General features: G+C 37.0%; 1 protein-coding gene across 1 annotated transcript in view; it reads left to right on the top strand.

Annotated features, from left to right (window-relative positions):
* Positions 1-19439, top strand: part of LOC134746316 (mucin-2) — a 153875-nt gene that overhangs the window by 84790 nt on the left and 49646 nt on the right. Inside the window, exons 2-8 of the mRNA XM_063680711.1 lie at positions 2731-2785; positions 5070-5255; positions 6140-6291; positions 12370-12602; positions 17330-17459; positions 17591-17776; positions 18385-18610. Coding sequence (XP_063536781.1) covers positions 2731-2785; positions 5070-5255; positions 6140-6291; positions 12370-12602; positions 17330-17459; positions 17591-17776; positions 18385-18610 — 1168 coding nt within the window. The remainder of the gene's footprint in view (positions 1-2730; positions 2786-5069; positions 5256-6139; positions 6292-12369; positions 12603-17329; positions 17460-17590; positions 17777-18384; positions 18611-19439) is intronic.

Here is a 19439-nt window from a genome sequence, read left to right on the forward strand (position 1 = left end):
TGGTGCTAAAAATATACCTAGGTTAATAATCCTTATGCTTCTTAATTAACTTGGTAACACGTTATATGTATAAGTCTAAAGTTATTATTCATATTCATATTCATTTTATTTGGTAATATTTAATTACATGTCAACCTTAATATAAAATATATTACAAATAGCATTATTATCATTAGAGCGTCTTACACTATGTATTAGAGAATAACTCCCTATGGTCGTAAAACGCCTGCTCGAGAAGCCATTTTTTGAGCTTAGTCTTAAATATAGGCGCACTTGGTGCAGCAGTAATGTCAGCCGGTAGGTGGTTGAGCACCTTACGACCCATGACGTTCGTAAGTTTTCTCGATTTTGCGAGTTTATTAAGAAGGTATTATGGTTGATTATACTTGTCCGAAGTAGAAAGAGTCTGCGTAGGGCTGAATTGTATTACTTATGTTTTGTAAGTAAAAATAAATTACTCCTCTAGATTGAATCTTTAAACTAAGCAACCTCCTACTAGAAATGTATAGTGTACCACCACTTTAGCTAACGATCATTTAAGTACAAATCCTAAGATACTTATACAAAATTTTGCTGTGAATTGAGCGTGGATGCATCCATCCACGTAGCACTTTGGCATTATTCGATACTTAAGATATTTGTTTGTTACTTTCTCAAAAGGTTATTAAAGTCATACATAGTTTATATTTCCACCTTTTTCTTATCTAACAAGTCATCGACCTCCTTAACACACATATACACGAACGGGCATTATATGCAAAGCGGCGTATTTTTCTGCGCAAACGCAAGAAATGTCATTGTGCATTGTCGCAGCGGAAACTTGCGTGACCCGGGTGACGATAGGTCATTCGTTTTTGTGCTAGTTGCCATGTACTCGTAGATGAGCATGAGGAGAGAAGGGTCATTCACTTTGACTGGAGACTGAGTGATTTTTTTTGTATATTACAGGGCAGTAAAACAAAATATGTCTCTGATTCACCTCGGCCGACAATTCCATGTGGACTGAGGCTTTCATTACTGTGTACTGGCTGAAATTTTTCTGTTCGACGGAGCCGGAAAAGGGGCAACTTCGTTTAGCGTCTCTGCACGGAAAACAGAAAACTAGGTTTACATAACATACCACACACAAATTTATGTTCTAAGTTTTCTTTTTTGTATCCAAAATTTAAGAACATTAGTGAAACAATTATCACATATTTGCCATAGTACAAAATTGCGTCCTAATTGGTTTTAGGTGTTAACACATTCACTGCCCCCAACGCACATGTCCGCACGCGTTCACCGTCATACAAGTTTGTTCCTAGGCCACGCTCCTGGCAGTGAATGCATTAAGTCAGAACCAGAAATTAGCCACTATTCTCATACATTTTTGAAAAACAGTGGGTTATAAACGAGAAACGTGACATTCTCGTTTATAACCCAACCAAAATCTAGTATGTACTTTCCGAGTCGAGGCGAAATTGACATTACATTAATGCTTCGTAAATTTTATTGCATTAATTAAGATAATAGTCGGTGCAACCTAAGATTACATATTTGACAGTTTTTGAGTTTTATAAACACCTTGACATGATAAACCCATTTATATCATTTGCATGTGAGCCGATTAACTTTTGTATCACGTCATCTCCCAAGGATTCCCCTCAAAATTTCGCAGATATTTCCTACTATTCGTGCGATCTTAATCATAGCATCCATTCTTTAGTAATTTAGACTTACTTTCTAATTATATTTTAGAATATTACGTTGTTATTATCTAGCCTGACATTGACAGCCCAACGTTTTAACCTCTGGTTACATTAACCTCACCATAACCTGATCACTTGACGTTCTATAATGACCACAACTTAACATAATATATGCAAATATTTTCATATGATCCGGCTTCTATAAGGTTGCCTTACATAATCGGTTCACCAGTCACCTGTGTTAAAATAAAAGGTCATTCTTCGATAGCATAACACTATTGAGTGGTCTAAGCGGTTTTTTATTGAGAGTTTTTTGTTAGTGTAGATTCTAGATAAGTAAGACAAATTTTATTTAAATTGACAGCTTAACCACAATTTTAAAAAGTTTCATAACAGAGCATTAGCTGCAATCTTGCATGGATCCGGCGCTATTATTATGTATTTTTCGTACAAAATCTTGCAAATTTGTCAAAAGAGAATAGATATCTATTATACTAAGACTTGCAGATATAGTTTGTCAAAGGACTGTCTCATTTCAAACATAGAGAGAATCATACTATCTTTGTCTAATTTGTCTTACACTAGTACTGGCACCCAAAAGAAAAGGATGAGTATAGTTTTTTTGTTCTTATTTACTGACAATTTGGGTTGACCAACTATAAATAAGATGATTAATCATGCTGTGTTTTCCAGCCAGAAGCATAATTTCATCGATTGTCAATTACTAGCATAAATATGCGTGAAATTAGCAACTTTCTAGAACAATGTTGGGCTGCCGTGCCGGTTACCTGAAAATTATACGTTTTCTGCTGTAGGTACATTGTATAATTATTGTATATTAATATTACACAATATACTTATTGTATAATTTCAAGCGATTTATTATACTGTGAAGATATATAGGTATACTCTCCTCTTCAATCACTACGTATAGAGAAATATAAATTGACATGATAATTTAAGTTCATATTATGTAGTCGCATCTGACCTACCAAAGAAGCTTTGTAACATACCTATATTAATAGTTTTTTTTTGTCCACAGGAAGTGACAACATGGCTATCCTTAGCGATAGCCGTTCTCACATTCGCAACACCAGGTAATTATTATTTTATTATTTACACATATCTTAAATAGATATTAGAGCGCTAGTAGCCCAGCGGTAAGAGCGTGCGACTTTCAATCCGGAGGTCGTGGTTTCAAACCCCGGCTCGTACCAATGAGTTTTTAGGAACTGATGTACGAAATATGATTTGATATTTATCAGTCACTTTTCGGTGAAGGAGAACATCGTGAGGAAACCGGACTAATTCCGATAATAGTGGAAGCCGCTCGACCCCAATTTCAAAGAAAAACCGCAAATCGATGTACAGGTTAGCCATTTGGCACACGCATACTAGAGGTCAAAACAAAATTTTTGACCAGCAGTTCCTAAAAAAAATTCCCTTAGGAGGGGAGTGCTGAAACATTTCTTTTTTGTATGGAAAAAAAATGTTTTTTAAAAATCTATCGTGTGTGGTATCATACGAAAGGGCTTTTTGAGGCGATTCTAAAAATATACCACATTACACTTCAGCCATTTCTTTTAAATTAAGGCTGTTCCATCGGTTTGCCGCTGTCTTTGTCACATTTCGCAAGAAAGAACGGGAAAGAACATACGCGCCAAGTGTCAATTTTGATCGAATTTTGTCGGTTTTTATTTATTTTAAAAACGTTACCTTACAATATCGAAATTCTAAAGCTATGAAATTACTATTTATGTTAAGACTGTTTTTTCTTCTTTTTTTGTTTATAGTATCACATAATAAATAACCGAGTAAAGTAGGATTAAAAGTCCGAGTTAGAGGTTACTTTGGGAATTAATTGTATCGAGCGAAGTGTCATAATTCGTGTATCGGAAGCTATGTTGTTAAAGATAATATAGTCAAGAACTACATATATTTTTTCCACGTCTACGAATATCAACGCCTCTTAGAAAAACATGATCATTTAAGGAGATTTTTCGCCTTCTGGCTCAGGGAACCGCCTTAAAACAAAAAGAACTTTCAAAACATACCAAGTTTGGGTTCCTCCAGATACGATATGGCAAATTTTTTTTTTGTACAATATACCACAAATGATACGTGATATCCTCATATCCAACCCCAAGAAAGCAATTTTGAAAATAATATCATTTACAATTTTTTTTTTAATTTTTCAATCTTACAAAGTGACACAATTCTACTTCAATACTTATTTAACGAGACTTATGGAACTGTACTGCAGATACGGTACATATTAATCATAAAATGATACGTAATACCCATATATTTGTTACACACGTAGGTACATATGTGATTCACGCTGCTTAAAAACTATGCTTTTATAGCTATTTGTGTATACTATTCTTGTTCTAACTAGACGAATCTAGACTAAATACAAGTTCGTGATATGTGACTCTACTTCGAAATTTAGCCTTTTGTTTGACCCGTACTGAAGCGGCATCTTGCATGTGTGCAGCTATTCGTGATATATGTACATAGGTATAAAATTACTTACTTACTTACCTACCTACTTAAAATTTGATTATTCTAGTTCTAAGATGGCGTTTAACCAACATTTTACTTTACAATTTACTTTTGCTGATATTATCAAAAAGATTTTTCCCTAACCAGAATATAAAAAATAATTCATAATAATAATAATGGGTGTACACCGTTCTACTGATGTAAATAAATAAATAAAAAATTAAATAGAGGATAGGGGAAGATCGATTCTCCATACAAACATAGTCCTCATTTTCCTCCCTTGATATTGACATTATGGAAAAAAAATTACACAATTTGAAGTAAGTATTTTAATCATAGCTATGCCAGACTGTTTGATTTTTTTCGATTTTTACTTTATTATTATGTTCGCTCCTAACTCTTATAATAATGAAAAAAACGAAAAAATCCAATAGTTGGGCAAAGCTAAAATACATCAAATTGTATAAAAATATTTTCAGTAATGTTAATATCCAGAGAGGAAAATGGGGAAAACGTTTGTATGGAAAGCCGGTTTCGAGGTGGTCGTCCCCTTTCGTCTTAAAAAGTTTACAATTTTAATTCATCATATCTCAGACATAGTATATACAAGTAGTTATAGACGCACCACCGAGCGACCGGGGGTAAGAGAAAGAATATTCATATAAAATTTGGGCAGCATAGGATTTTTTCTCTTTCACTCTTATAAATTTCGGTATTTCGCCATCGCCTCCTACCTATGATGCCACCCGGTCGGTGATAAGGACAAAGCATTGCACTATTTTCTCTTTCCTCTTATAGGAATCGCAATAAGACTATCTTTCTCTATCAAAGAGTGTCAGGCCCTTGTCATATGTAAACTCTGCTTGTCATCCACAGCCGCGACACACGAGCCCCGCGTGGTCTGCTACTACACAAACTGGTCGGTCTACCGGCCCGGCACGGCGCGTTTCAACCCTCAGAATATCAACCCTTACCTCTGCACGCATCTAATCTACGCCTTCGGAGGGTTCACTAAGAACAACACGCTTAAACCCTTCGACAAGTACCAAGATATTGAGAAAGGTAAGGCTAGAACCGTTCTTCTTCTTCTTTTCCTGTTACCCTCCCCCTTTTTTACGGAGTGGGAAATGCATTGACCCAGCGACCCCCCGACGGCGGGAAGGCCATTGATTTCCTGTTACCCCCTACTAGGGTGTAGGGCTCGAATCTTATTCTTCCATTGACTTCGGTCTTGGGCAGCTTGGGTAACCTCCTCCCACCCCATCCCCAATACACCCAGCTTTTGCTTCACAGAACGACGCCAAGTAGGTCTAGGGCGACCATGTTTCCGCTAAAACCGTTACAGAACTAAAAATACTAGAAAAAGATCGGCGCGCTTCAATCCCCAAAGCCTCAACCCCTACCCCTTACCTTTACACGCATCTCATCTACGTCTTCGGAGGGTTCACCAACGACAACACACTCAAACTCTTCAACAAGTGTAAGTAAGTAAACACTTTATTGTACGAAAAAGAAAGGAATCAAGGTTACATCAGATAGAGGTGCCTACATAGTATTGGATATTGTCGATATAGAGAAAGGTTAGTGTTTGTTTTGGAAGTTATTAAACAGATTATATGAATTATTGTAAGTGTCCGATTATTCCACAATTTTGTGGCTTTATTGATCTAATCAATTAATATATTTATCTTAGTAGTTAATTCAAAAACTGGTTGTAGAAAATAATAGTAGATAACTTTTAAGCAAGCCTTTATAAAAATTCACACGTACGTGTATTGCAATTTATATTCAAATCTTTTCTTATTTTGAATAAAATCTGCTGAATGCTAATTAACATTTTTAATAAAATTAGTTTGATAAATTATTCCACTATGCATAATATTTTGACCTGCCTCACTATCGTTTCACTTTCCGAACATCCTTATTAATCTACGTGTGTCCTCCAGGCGGTTACGCCAAGTTCACGGGCCTGAAGACGTACAACAAGAAACTGAAGACCATGCTGGCCATTGGTGGGTGGAACGAGGGCTCCACGCGCTTCTCGCCCATGGTCGCCTCGAAGGCCGGCAGAAAGGAGTTCGTACGGAACACTATTAAGGTAAAAATATTCTACTACAAGACTAGGGGCCTGGCCAAGATGACAACCGTTAATAGAAAACGCCCATCTAAACTTGGATGGAATTAGTCACGTCACTTCTCGTAGCATTTGTCATCCCGATACTGTTTCTTTTCGTTCGGGTCGGTCCCCTAATTCGACAGAAAGTAGTTAGGTCTTAGCGTTTTCATAATAGGAAATATTACGCGAAACTTTGCGAAGGGGGCGCAATTACCTCAATCTGAGGGTCTATCGCGAAACAAGAAAATGGAAATTTCGTTATCTAACATGTATGTCACTCTTGCATATTCGAGCGATAAAGAGGCAGATAGCGAAATTTCGGATTCGCGTTTCCCTGTAGGTTCCCTGTAAACAAACCGCCTTGATGCATCAATGTCATATTTTATCATCTCTGATAACTTGTCAAAAACCTGTTAAAGGTACAGTATGTATAAGTTACTCTATGGTTTACTAAGAAGGCTAGTGCTGCACTCTGGTGGCAGAACATTGCAGTAATATCCCCTATTGTCGATCATATGAAAAGCACACAAATGGACGTCATAAATCTTGCCCTCCATTTCCTTTCTGTTCTGTTAATAACTCATCCGATTGCTCAATTAGGCAGGCATCTACTTACTTAGCATTTAAAAGGTTCTTAAGACTTAATACCAAACAAGCATTAATAGTAACTGAACATATGTAATAATTCCTAAACCTAGACAAAAAACTGTATGATCCTAAGATACTTTTTATTTCATATTTGTAGCATCCGGTTCAATCAAGTTATAAATCTGTCACTCATCAGAAACCCTGGTCAAATTAATTATGATGAAAAATATGATAGGTAGACATCAAAATTACGTGATTATGATTACGCGGCGTATAAAAAATAATGAGTCTGTGTACAGGGTAATACGACGCTTTCGCCTCGCTACGTCTATCCACATTAACAAGTTACGAACCAATAAAATACTGAATGATTTATAATGCAGTAAACTAGAACTATATTTTCGTAAAAACCTTCCTAAACGAATACGAAGTACCTGTTAAAATTAATAAATAAAGTACTTATTTTTACTTTAATTAATTATCAATTACAAAAGAAACGGCATGATGGAATTATTTAAGAAGCTACTTATTTTTTTAAATTACCAATAACTGAGGCCAAATGGTAATTATCGCGCGTTAAAAAGTCACCTGTATGTTTATCTTCCACAATAGAACTTGCAAAAATATTAGACGCAATCTTATTTAGTAGGTACAATTGAAGAGCCATATGAGCATATAATTTTTAAACGTACGTAAGGGAATTAAAAATGTGTAAATTGAATGTAAATGTAATAAGCTATATGTATAGTAAGTAGATATCTAGCCATCAAAACATTTTCGTTGCAATTTAACGTTCTGCTACAAACATTGAATAGGATGTATTGTCTACAGAATTTTAACAAGATCACCATCCAGAAATAGCTCTTACGGCATTACATTAAAGTTGTCACCAATTACTTAGATATACGGAGATACTATTCGTTACGGACATTCCTATCACTAATAAGCCTTATTAAGCCTGGATTGAGTCGGTAGGTAAGTATATTGTTCGGAAGTCCGCCGATTTCTATCTTCCGTCGAGGAAATTGCATTTCGATTCGCTTAGGTATATGGTTTCCTATATGGAGACGTGTTGGTCAATGCACTAGTGGATGTATAAGTTAAAATGTAATCGGTAGGATAGATGGTAGTATTATGAGCGTAAGGAAGGAAAAGAAGGATACTTCTTTGGAGACATTTCCTACAAATCAATTTAGCTCCAATATCAAGTATGGTTTTTGCTATAAACGATTAAAATAAGTAGGTAAGTACATTAATTGAAAATGCTTCAATATCTTTAAAAGATATCATAAATCGTAAATTTATACAAACGTACGTTTGGCCATGTCACGACCTGATGTTTTGACAAGTCGGATATGCTCTTGGAACACAGTATATATTTTGTGTTGAATTCTATTGACTTATTTGTTACGTACACCATTGACCATACCATAATTACAGTGTTAAAAAAATACAGTCAGCTATCTAGTAAGGTATTTTAGTATTTAACATTTGAATGTGTCGATGTTATGTAATGGACGGGAACAGTGAAGTCCTATTTCGTCACGGACGAGATGCCAGTCCGGCTGGACACAGACAAAGTAGCATTCTATTACCGATGACGGTGTTACGAAAGCTGCGCGTGTACACGTTGAGTTAGGTACATACTATGGGTACATATTATTCTCCTTACGTATTACTCGTACCTAAACAAAATGGGCATTTAGTGAAAAGCTTGACGTTTAAATAAATATTTAACATAAAATACCCACCCAGCTCGTAAAGGATCTCTGTATTCTTTAAAAACTAATGATCCAATTTTGGATTCTTTCGCTTGGTCGGATATCAAAATTAGCACGAGTAGTAACAACAAACAATAACTTTGCCCCCTTGTAAAACAAATAACTATTTCCTGTGAATTAGGGCTTATTGAAAAATCAAACTTAATTTTAATTTTTAAGCTTTATTATGTGTTAAGTGACAAAACTATTGTAACGGATTATATCGCTTAACATGAGTTTGAAACATATCCGACGTATCAGTCTCCCGTTGACCACGAAAGTTGGGAATGGTTTGAAACGTTCGGGATGTACTTTATTCATTACTAGCGTCCCGCCCCGGCTTCGCACGGGTGCAATGCTGATGTATTATACATATAAACCTTCCTCTTGAATCACTCTATCTAAAAAAACCGCATCAAAATCCGTTGCGCAGTTTTAAAGCTCTAAGCATACATAGGGACAGACAGACAGCAGGAAGCGACTTTGTTTTATACTATGTAGTGATACACGATATATCCCGTTATATTAGTTTTATTTTTTTTGGTATTAGTTTTTTTTTTGTTTTTGGCTGCCTGTGAAGCCGATGGTCCTGGGTTCGAATCCCGGTAAGGGTATTTATTTGTGTGATGATGAGCACAGATATTTGTTCCTGAGTCATGGACGTTTCTATGTATGTATAAGTATTTGTATAAGTATTATATATATCGTTGTTGAGTACCCACAACACAAGCCTTCTTGAGCTTACCGTGGGACTTAGTCAATTTGTGTAAGAATGTCCTATAATATTTTTTTATTTTTTTTTATTTCATGAGTAATTATCGTGGTAACCGAAGAAAATCATACGTGCTATGTTAGGATGTACCTGCTTGTTTTAAGATTGGTTTAAATTACATGTCATTTAATCGTGTAAGTATCTTAAAATCGATGAAATAAACAAACATCGCACTTAATAATGTAATTTTAAATGTCTAATAATAAATAGATAAGCTTCTATTGATATAAAATATGAGCTTAATCTAGATCTCTGCTCTAAAAGTACAGCCAACAGAACAGGTTTCACTTTTAATTTCACTCTTGGTCTCGAGTGTAAATTCGTATTTATAATACAACAAATATGTCCGTCATCTTGAGACTCATTTCTTACATGTTTTTGTAGCATTCGGGGTTAAACCCGATACCACCTACACATTTTCTTCGATATGCACGTAACACGTGCGCTCATAGTCTCCTCTCCTTTAATTTTAGTATAAGTATCGTAAATTATATATTCTTTATTTTTACACAAATTATCACTTTTATTTTTTTATTCATTTATGATAAACGCGACCTGATGTCACTTCAAAATGATATCTAAATACCTACTTAAAAATAAAAGAAAAAAATAGGTCACTACACGTCACACATGATTTCTTCCTTTATTATGATACGACAACATAATGTACATTTATTCTCTTATTACCTTTCATATATAGAAGCCTAATGCGGAATACGCGTGTTTATTAAGTATATTTATATTCCTGTATATTATGTAACTAATACCAACAATGCATATCACTACTTAGTATATAAAACAAAGTCGCTTTCCGTTGTCTGTCTCTACGTATGCTTAGATTTTTAAAACTACGCAACGGATTTTAATACTTTTTTTAATAGATAGAGTGATTCAAGAGGAAGGTTTATATGTATAATTTGTAAAGGTTTTGCGTAAATTAGTTGAACTACCCGTCCGAAGCTAGTTATTAATATAATATATGAATCGGTCCACGGTTTAATGTCCCGGTCCCTTTCATCGTCACTCGTCCTTTGTTTATATTTTTTTACATGTATGTATATTAGATTATTCGATACTCCTGATACACACACATTACTGTAGCACATAATTCCATAGCTGACTGTACCACTTTCACCGGCAGGACTGCCCCTTTCTACGAGCCACTGTAACTAGCCGACGTGGACCTAAAATGACCAGCATTAGCCTGGCTAAGTGTACCTCGATGCCCATTAACATGATTAATAGTAATACTACTAGCTACTAGTTAGATATCAATCTGTACAAGTTGCTACCTAATATTCTATCGTACGCAATATGTAAACTTTACTTAGTTTCTGAGTGGCTAGCGGGTAAGTTCAATTCGAGTTATTTGCTTCTCGGCCCAATTAGAACCATACTTTTAAGATGTCACACTGATACCATAGAGTAACTTATACTAGAGCGGTACTGTCATAGTAAATTTTGTAACCCCAGTAAATTCACTGCCATCTGTCGACACACTTTAAAACTAAAAATGAAGATTTATAAAAATACGATAGAATGTATTTAAATATAGATAAATGATTTTTTTTATTTGCATTAATTATTTTTATGATTTTGACCCATGTTCTTTCACTGATATACGTTAAAATTGTTAAATAACAAACGAAACCGTCAACGCCATCTATACGACTGTAGGCCAAAACTAGTAGCGCCTTCTGAACGAGAATCAAATTTTCGTGATTTTCGAGGCACGTTTTTTCCTTAGACTGTATCCATCTATTACGGAGTTATATCTATCTTTGCTGATACGATACCGATCTGTCAGTATCAAAAGTGACGTTTTTGGTTGAACAAAAGTCACTTTCAACACTGACAGGTCAGTATCGTATCCGTTTGACATCTTATAAGCATTGTTCGAATTAGGCCGTCTTATCAAGTTCAATTTCACGCTAGAGGATTATTTTAGCCTTCGCCGCAATTGGCTACTAGCCCGTGGCAGCCAAATAACATAGCTTTAGGTTAGTTAGTTAGTTTTGCTGGGCATTTTCCGCAACTCGACATCCAATGTGCCTATTTTGCGTGAAACGAGGTAGCGCTACTCTAACCACCCCAGCTCCTCCACGAAGCCTAGCAAGGTCTTCAGGTTGCTAGTTGCTTCCTTTAGTGTGCATGGATTCCCTAGGTATTTGCTCCTATATACTTCTACCTGTTTACAGTCTAGGAGAATATGTTTTGTTGTTTCTTCTTCTGCCATGCACGCTCTGCACATGGGGCTGTCCGTTTTACCCATAATATGTAGGTGTTTGTTTAGTGTGTTATGTCCTGTTATTAATCCTACTATTTTACGTAGTTGGCTTCTTGGTGTTTTCAGTAATATTTTGGTAAGTTTGTGGTTCAGTTCCGGTAGAATTTCTTTGGTTTGCCTGCATGTCTTCATTTCATTCCAGTACTTGTTGTGCAGTTGTCTGTGATGTTGTTCTAGCTGGTTGTGTATGTAGGATATTGGTAGGGGCATGATTGGCTCGGGTCCATATGCCGGTGTTTCTGAACCTTTCCTGGCCAGTTCATCCGCTGCATCGTTTCCTCTTGATCCACTATGCCCCTTTATCCATTGTACTGTTACTTTGTTGCCTTCTTTGCTCACTTCAGTGAGGCTTCGATGACATTCAAGTATAAGCTCTGAAGTAAGTTTGTCGCTGCATAGCGCTTGTAGTACCGATTTACTGTCTGACAGTATTAGTATGGTTTTGTGTTTCACTTGTCGTCTTGTAATAGCATTGCAAGCTTCTATTATTCCTAAACATTCAGCTTGGAATACCGTATTGTGTTCACCAAGGGACTTTGTGATGTGTATGTTCAGGTCCTCTGAGAAGACACCACATCCTGTCCCTTCGTTTGTCTAGCTTTAGGTTATTCATTCGTGCTAATAGTTCAGTAATTTCAAAATCTCCTCCACAGTTCCTCAGACAGAACCACTTCGACGGTCTGGACCTGGACTGGGAGTACCCCGCGTTCCGCGACGGCGGCAAGCCGAAAGACAGAGAGAACTACGCCAAACTCGTCAAAGAACTGAGAGAGGAGTTCGAAAGAGAGAACGAGAAGACAGGAAAAACTCGCCTCCTGCTCACGATGGCTGTGCCCGCTGGCATCGAGTATATTCAGAAGGGATTCGACGTCAAGACTTTGAACCAGTAAGTACCTACTTCTAGTTACAGCTTCAGTTAGTTTCAGGAACATTTTAGAAAGTGAATTATTTCATTTACTACGCGGCTTTAGCATAAAGTAATATAATTTAATACTTTTAGTTAGGTAACTAAGAAGAGACTGTCAGCTTCCATGAGTATGAAGGTGGTTGATACCTTGTGGCTATAGTTTTCATCTTAAAGTTTTGGCGTTAATATTTAAGGCTTGCCTTTATGCCTTTCAAGTATTAAATGTATGGTTGAATTAAGCAATAATATAAATATCATTACATAGATCTTTTTTCATTCGCATAGGCGCAATTAACGTAAGTTCCCACCTTATCATTCACACACACTCTCTTACCCAATCTGACATTGGACTAGAACAACGTGTGAGTCTTTCCCAACTCTATTTATTTGCGTATCGCTGTATAGCCAAAGCATCAAATCACAACATCTATAATTTTGAGCTTTACTGCTCTGACACTGAGTATAAATTTAAACAGGTGCTATCATAGACTTACAAGTGAAAGAAATGAACCGTGTCACCACATATAATTGCGGCTACACGATACATGATGCGTAGCGCTGACTGACACGTAGTAGCGTTGACGGGTGTATTGGTAGCGCTATTGGTGTCAATTATCTGGCATTGTGGTTACATAAAGGTCGCGTTGCATGTGCGCATATACTCGTATGCTAATTGTTAAATAAATCGTTTTCTCTTATGGTGTGGGAGTGTGATTGCTTTTCGGGAAAGTTAGTCAATCATAAAAGTTCTTGCTTAATCGGTCGTAATTGATTTCCTACCACTAAAAATGGGATTAAATTACCAACTTATTTGTTGTTTTTATTGGCATTATCGGTAAACGGTTTAACAAACCCTGTTGTTTAACTAATTTTAGTTCATTTTGAAATCCTTCAGTTCAGTCTATTTTAATTCCAAAGATTTCGCTTTCGACTTAAAATGTGTTAAATATTTCAGTTCACATATAATAAAAACTATTTGCTTATAATATAAAACATATGACACTATATATACATATATATATTATAGAAACTACAGTGTCTACGCGTTTAAAGAACTAGATTCCAATCATATAACTTGTCTACTTCACTCAGCCTGCCTGATTTCTTTGATGCACCGCTGCAACTTTTATATTCATGGTTATAATTAACCCCCCATTTGCCCAGCACTTTTCTAGCCCACATTACATCCCACTCGTCATTATCACGTGTCGCAACTGATTTGAATGTACAATGTAACACAATGGGGACGGGCTCTAGGCTCCTCTATGGCCCTGAAACGTTGCTAAATCTACTTAGGTATAGAATGGGGAATGAGGACTTGCATTATTGTGTCCTTATTTTTACGTGACGATTACTTCGTATTGTGTACTTGTTTTTTAAAGGCTTGAATGGAATTGCTTAGTAAGTGGATGTACCTTGCAACAGTGGATTACAAAAAATAAAAATTGAGATACTGAAATTGCGGCGTAAAAACAAGTCCGTGAAACGGAACGATTGACGAACGAAAAATGGAGACGGAATAGAAATAAAAACTTGGGATACTTTTTCTGATTAAAGTCTAAATAGCTCGTGATTGTGATTCTGACTAGAAATATTATAAAAATGTTCAAACAAAATGGCCCACCCGTAGAATGTCTTGTCATTCAACAAGATTAATCGATTAAGAAATTCTCATGCACCATAATCGGTTCAGCAGTTCCTTCTGACCGTCGCTGCGGTGAAACATACCCACACACAAAAAACATAATCGATAGAAACAAGTACGTGTACGTAAATGGTTACATTTTCGGTCAATCTCTAATCTCGCTAAACAATGCAAATATGTATTTGTTTTCTCGAGCAAGCATCGCATGCTCTGTTTCTCCGCCCCACATCTGCTGACCGTGACTCTTGCATCATGTGATAAGTATATAACAACATAATGGCGTCCAAATGTAATGAGACAATGTATAAGACATGGTAATGTGGTTCCGGTAGACCTACGCAACGAAGAATATGTTACTAAGGTTACTTAGCTACATAGTTTCAAAAACCGGCCAAGTGTGAGTCGGACTCGCGCACGAAGGGTTCCGTACCATTACGGAAAAAAACAGCAAAAAAAAATCACGTGCGTTGTATGGGAGCCCCATTTAAATATTTATATTATTCTGTTTTTAGTATTTGTTGTTATAGCGGTAACAGAAATACATCATCTGTGAAAATTTCAACTGTCTAGCTATCACGGTTCATGAGATACAGCCTGGTGACAGACAGACAGACGGACAGACGGACAGCGGAGTCTTAGTTATAGGGTCCCGTTTTTACCCTTTGGGTACGGAACCCTAAAAACTATATTAAAATTTTTGAATGAGTCAAATTTATAAATTAATTCAATAATTTAGTTACAGCATTACCAAACAGATAAAATAATGTTATATCTATATAATGATACAAAAACTGATATGAACAAATAAGAACTGATAGTTCAATTGAGAATTGAAAAGCGAAATTGAAAAAAAAAGAAAAATCTTTGAATGCAGATTAGTTTCTTTAAAAAAATTAAAGAATGTTTCCTTGAAGTAAAATGAGCTTTTAAGGCACTTTCCCTCCAGGGCCCATAATTTTTTTCCACACTGTATATACATATAGTTCATATCAGAGTTTGTATTATTTCAATGTAATATAATTATTACTGATCGTGTGTGGTTCTTATTAATCCGGATAACCCGACCGAAGTGACCTCAGCTAGACAAATTGGTTTAGAAGATGAATTCTTAAAGCTTATTTATAAACCTAATGGCAGGTAGGTATGTTAATTACGTTTTTGTGCTTGTCTAATAGATTTCTCGTCTACCTTGGACATATTCATATTCTTTAAATATAGTTTTCTATATCGTGTTTATAAAACTTTGAACAAAGACGTGCAAATCTGACATTGCAATTAATGAGTCATGTCGACAAGTCTTGAACTTAACAACCTACTCTTTCTAAACTCAGACACTAAGCACAAATCTTGTTTGTCTCAAGGTGAGGTGATTAAGATAGTCACTTATGTTTATAGAAGAACAATCAACTAAACAAAATCTTAAAAGATTAAACTACCTGTTAGTTGGCTTCTTGAGTCGGACTCGCGCACGAAGGGTTTCGTACCATTACCCAAAAAACGGCAAAAAACACGTTTGTTGTATGGGAGCCCCACTTAAATATTTTTCTTTCTCTGTTTTTAGTATTTGTTGTTATAACAGCAACAGAAATAGAGCTGTGAAAATTTCAACTGTCTAACTAACACGGTTCAGGAGATACAGCCTGGTGACAGACGGACAGGCGGACGGACAGACAGACGGACAGCGGCGTCTTGGTAATAGGGTCCCGTTTCCGTTCCCCTTTGGGTACGGAACCCTAAAAAGGTTACGAGTTGCCCCTGTCGCTCAAACAGTCCCAGTCTGTAGCGTCACTCAAGGCTAATCTGAAGAAGCTTTTGCTTTCCAACCAAGCGTGATTTGAAAAAAAAAAGAAAAATGAAAGATGATTTATTTGTGTATCAAAAATGCAGCTAATTACATAGTTGAATTACATTTTTAGGAGTATTCTATTGTACAGCCTAGGAATAGTGTCCTGAGCCCTAAACTAGGTAAACCTGTCTTATTTGGTTGTGATATTTTTTATATATGTTTAGTATTTATTTATGTACGTTAGTATGTATTTTATTTTATAATGTTATTTATGTATTTTATTTACTTTTAGACAATTTGGTTAGTGTACTTTTAAAATGTTATTGTGCATTCCGTAAGTTTTTCTATCTAATTTGAACTCCCCCCATCTACTCGAAGGTTAACTGGAAGCGATCCCTTATAGGGATAAGTTCGCCTTTTGTACCTCTATTTCTGTAAATTTTATGTAAACCTGTGTTGTGTACAATAAAGTGATTACTACGTACTACTACTACTAAAAGAGTCGATTCTAGTACTCGTATTTCTGTTTACGCTGAACGTAGACTAGAAATTTATAGTGTAATTTTTATCCTGAAATAAATAAATCGAATCTAGATAATCATATGCATTAAAATTAATCGTCTATTCAGAGACGTTAGGACGTCACGCATTAAATCAGCACGCAGTCACTAGATTGACGAATGTTTACAGAAGTAGTCCATGTCTATTCAGCTGCATTCACTGTCAGAAACATATGTGACATTGGCCAGATGGCAACATCTTAGCAAAGCTGAGTTACAGCTAACTCAGCTTTTAAGTACACAATTTTACTCAGCAGTAAAACATTTGAAACTCACATGTAGACCCTCATGTGTCTAAACCTAAAGTCCTTTTCTTATCAGGCCGCCGTAGCCAACACGCCAATCGCTAACGCTCCGTAGCGATCGAAACGCAACTGTCACTGTCGCACTAACATGGAAGAGTGATAGAGAGACACAAAGCGTTTCGTTGTCGAAGCGATAGCGATTGTCACCTTGGCTAGGCCGGCTGAAAAGCTAAGAAATAAATGAAAAGTGGAAAAATAAAGTCTCGAGCGAGGCTCGAGCGACTCTGGACCACTAGCCCATCGCTCTGCCAACTGAGCTACCAAGATTCCACTCGATGACAGCGAATGTGTCCACTATATCACTCATATCCGTACCTTAGAGAGGACCCTAGCGACATTTGCCGTAAAAGCTTTACACTTTTTAAACCTTTGCTTATCATCAATTAAGAAATGTTATCTATCGTTTTCAGGTACCTGGACTGGATGAACCTGCTGACATATGACTATCACTCCGCCTTCGAGCCCGCCGTCAACCACCACGCCCCTTTGTTCCCGCTGGAGGAACCCAACGAGTACAGCGTTGACAACGAACTCAACATCGTAAGTGTCTACTACATACATAAAACTAACTAACTATACAAAAGATTTTCGTTACATTAAAAAATATACAAAACACTACTAATTTATCATATAGCATACTAATTTTCCTTCCTTCCTTCTTTCTTTTTCAGGACTACACGATTAAATTCTACCTGGAAAACGGCGCCGACCGCGAAAAACTGGTGCTCGGTATACCGACGTACGGCCGCTCATACACGCTGTTCAACCCTGACGCGACGGAGATCGGAGCGCCGGCCGACGGCCCCGGTGAACAGGGAGATGCTACCAGGGAGAAGGGATATTTGGCTTATTACGAGGTAAGAAAGAAATCAGTAAAGTTCTGGTTCGGTTCTGGCCACTGAGCCGGTTTTGGCCATTTGTTATCTAAACTAAAATGAAATAAAATAGTTCTTTATAAACCATCACAAAACATATTAATTCATTACTATAAAAGTTTAAAAACTAAGAAAAAAAAATATTAATAGTTTTTTTTTATATTTATTAAAATTACCCCTGGTTAACTAGTAGAGAATGCCTTTCGACATTGAGTCCTCTATTTGTATTTTTTTTTGTATTTCGTGCAATAAAGTTTAAATAAAGGCATCTACCCAAATAAGGCAATACGCGATAGATCAATATAAAGTGCCAGCTGGTAGATCTAAATCAATGAGTAGAAGTAATGTGAATTGAGGGCGATCATAATTGTATTGGAATTCCGAGAAGGTGGAAATCCGAGCTTTGAAAGTAATATATCTTTGCCTTTAATTTGTCGTGTGTCATATATTTTTCCCGGCATCAATGGGCAAGATATTGCTAGTGATCATACCAAGCATCAACAAATACGCATAACTAAATCAACAACTCCTACAATCATACCATGCATCAACAAATCCGTATTACTAAATCAACAAATTCTACATTTCAGATCTGCGAAGCCCTAAAGCCCAAAAAGACGAAGCGCGCTATCAGCTCAGACGAAGAAGACTCTGATGACGAATCATCCGCCGAAGAGGACGAGCCATGGACCGTGATGTACCCCAACAAAGACGCCATGGGACCCGTGGCATACAAGGGCAACCAGTGGGTTGGATACGACGACATAGAAATTGTTCAGAAGAAGGCGGAATATGTGGCTGAGAATGGACTGGGAGGTAAGCTTTATATTATATGTCTTCCACTGAGGAGACGTGGATTGTTGTTTAGCCCATCAAGGACGCTATGGGACCCGTTGCGTACAAGGGCAACCAGTGGGTTGGATACGACGACATAGATATTGTTCAGAAGAAGGCGGAATATGTGGCTGAGAATGGACTGGGAGGTAAGCTTTATATTATATATCTTCCACTGAGGAGACGTGGATTGTTGTTTAGCCCATCAAGGACGCTATGGGCCCCGTTGCGTACAAGGGCAACCAGTGGGTTGGAAACGACGACATAGATATTGTTCAAAAGAAGGCGGAATATGTGGCTGAGAATGGACTGGGAGGTAAGCTTTATATTATATATCTTCCACTGAGGAGACGTGGATTGTTGTTTAGCCCATCAAGGACGCTATGGGACCCGTTGCGTAAAAGGGCAACCAGTAGGTTGGATACGACGACATAGATATTGTTCAGAAGAAGGCGGAATATGTGGCTGAGAATGGACTAGGAGGTTAAGAATCTCGTCACCACATCCGTGGTGTATTTTCTTCATTCTCTTTTCTTTAAAGTTAGGCTTGATTTCCTCCTACGCTGAAGTCGGTCGCTGACGTCGGTTGAGCGTATCGTCGGAAGAAAAATCTGCCGCGGACGTCAGCGTCGCTGTGCGGGGGCCCATAGAACATTGTGTTAATTCGTACGATCGACCGACGTCAGCGACTGATGTCATCATAGGAGGAAATCAAGCCTTACAACCATAATTTAAGAGCATGGCTCTTGTCGGTGGAGTATGCGCCAGCCTTCGCAGTCCTCGACCAGGTTCTGTAGGCACCTGTAAGACA

The sequence above is a fragment of the Cydia strobilella genome, chromosome 12, assembly GCF_947568885.1.
Source record: "Cydia strobilella chromosome 12, ilCydStro3.1, whole genome shotgun sequence".
NCBI lineage: Eukaryota > Metazoa > Arthropoda > Insecta > Lepidoptera > Tortricidae > Cydia > Cydia strobilella.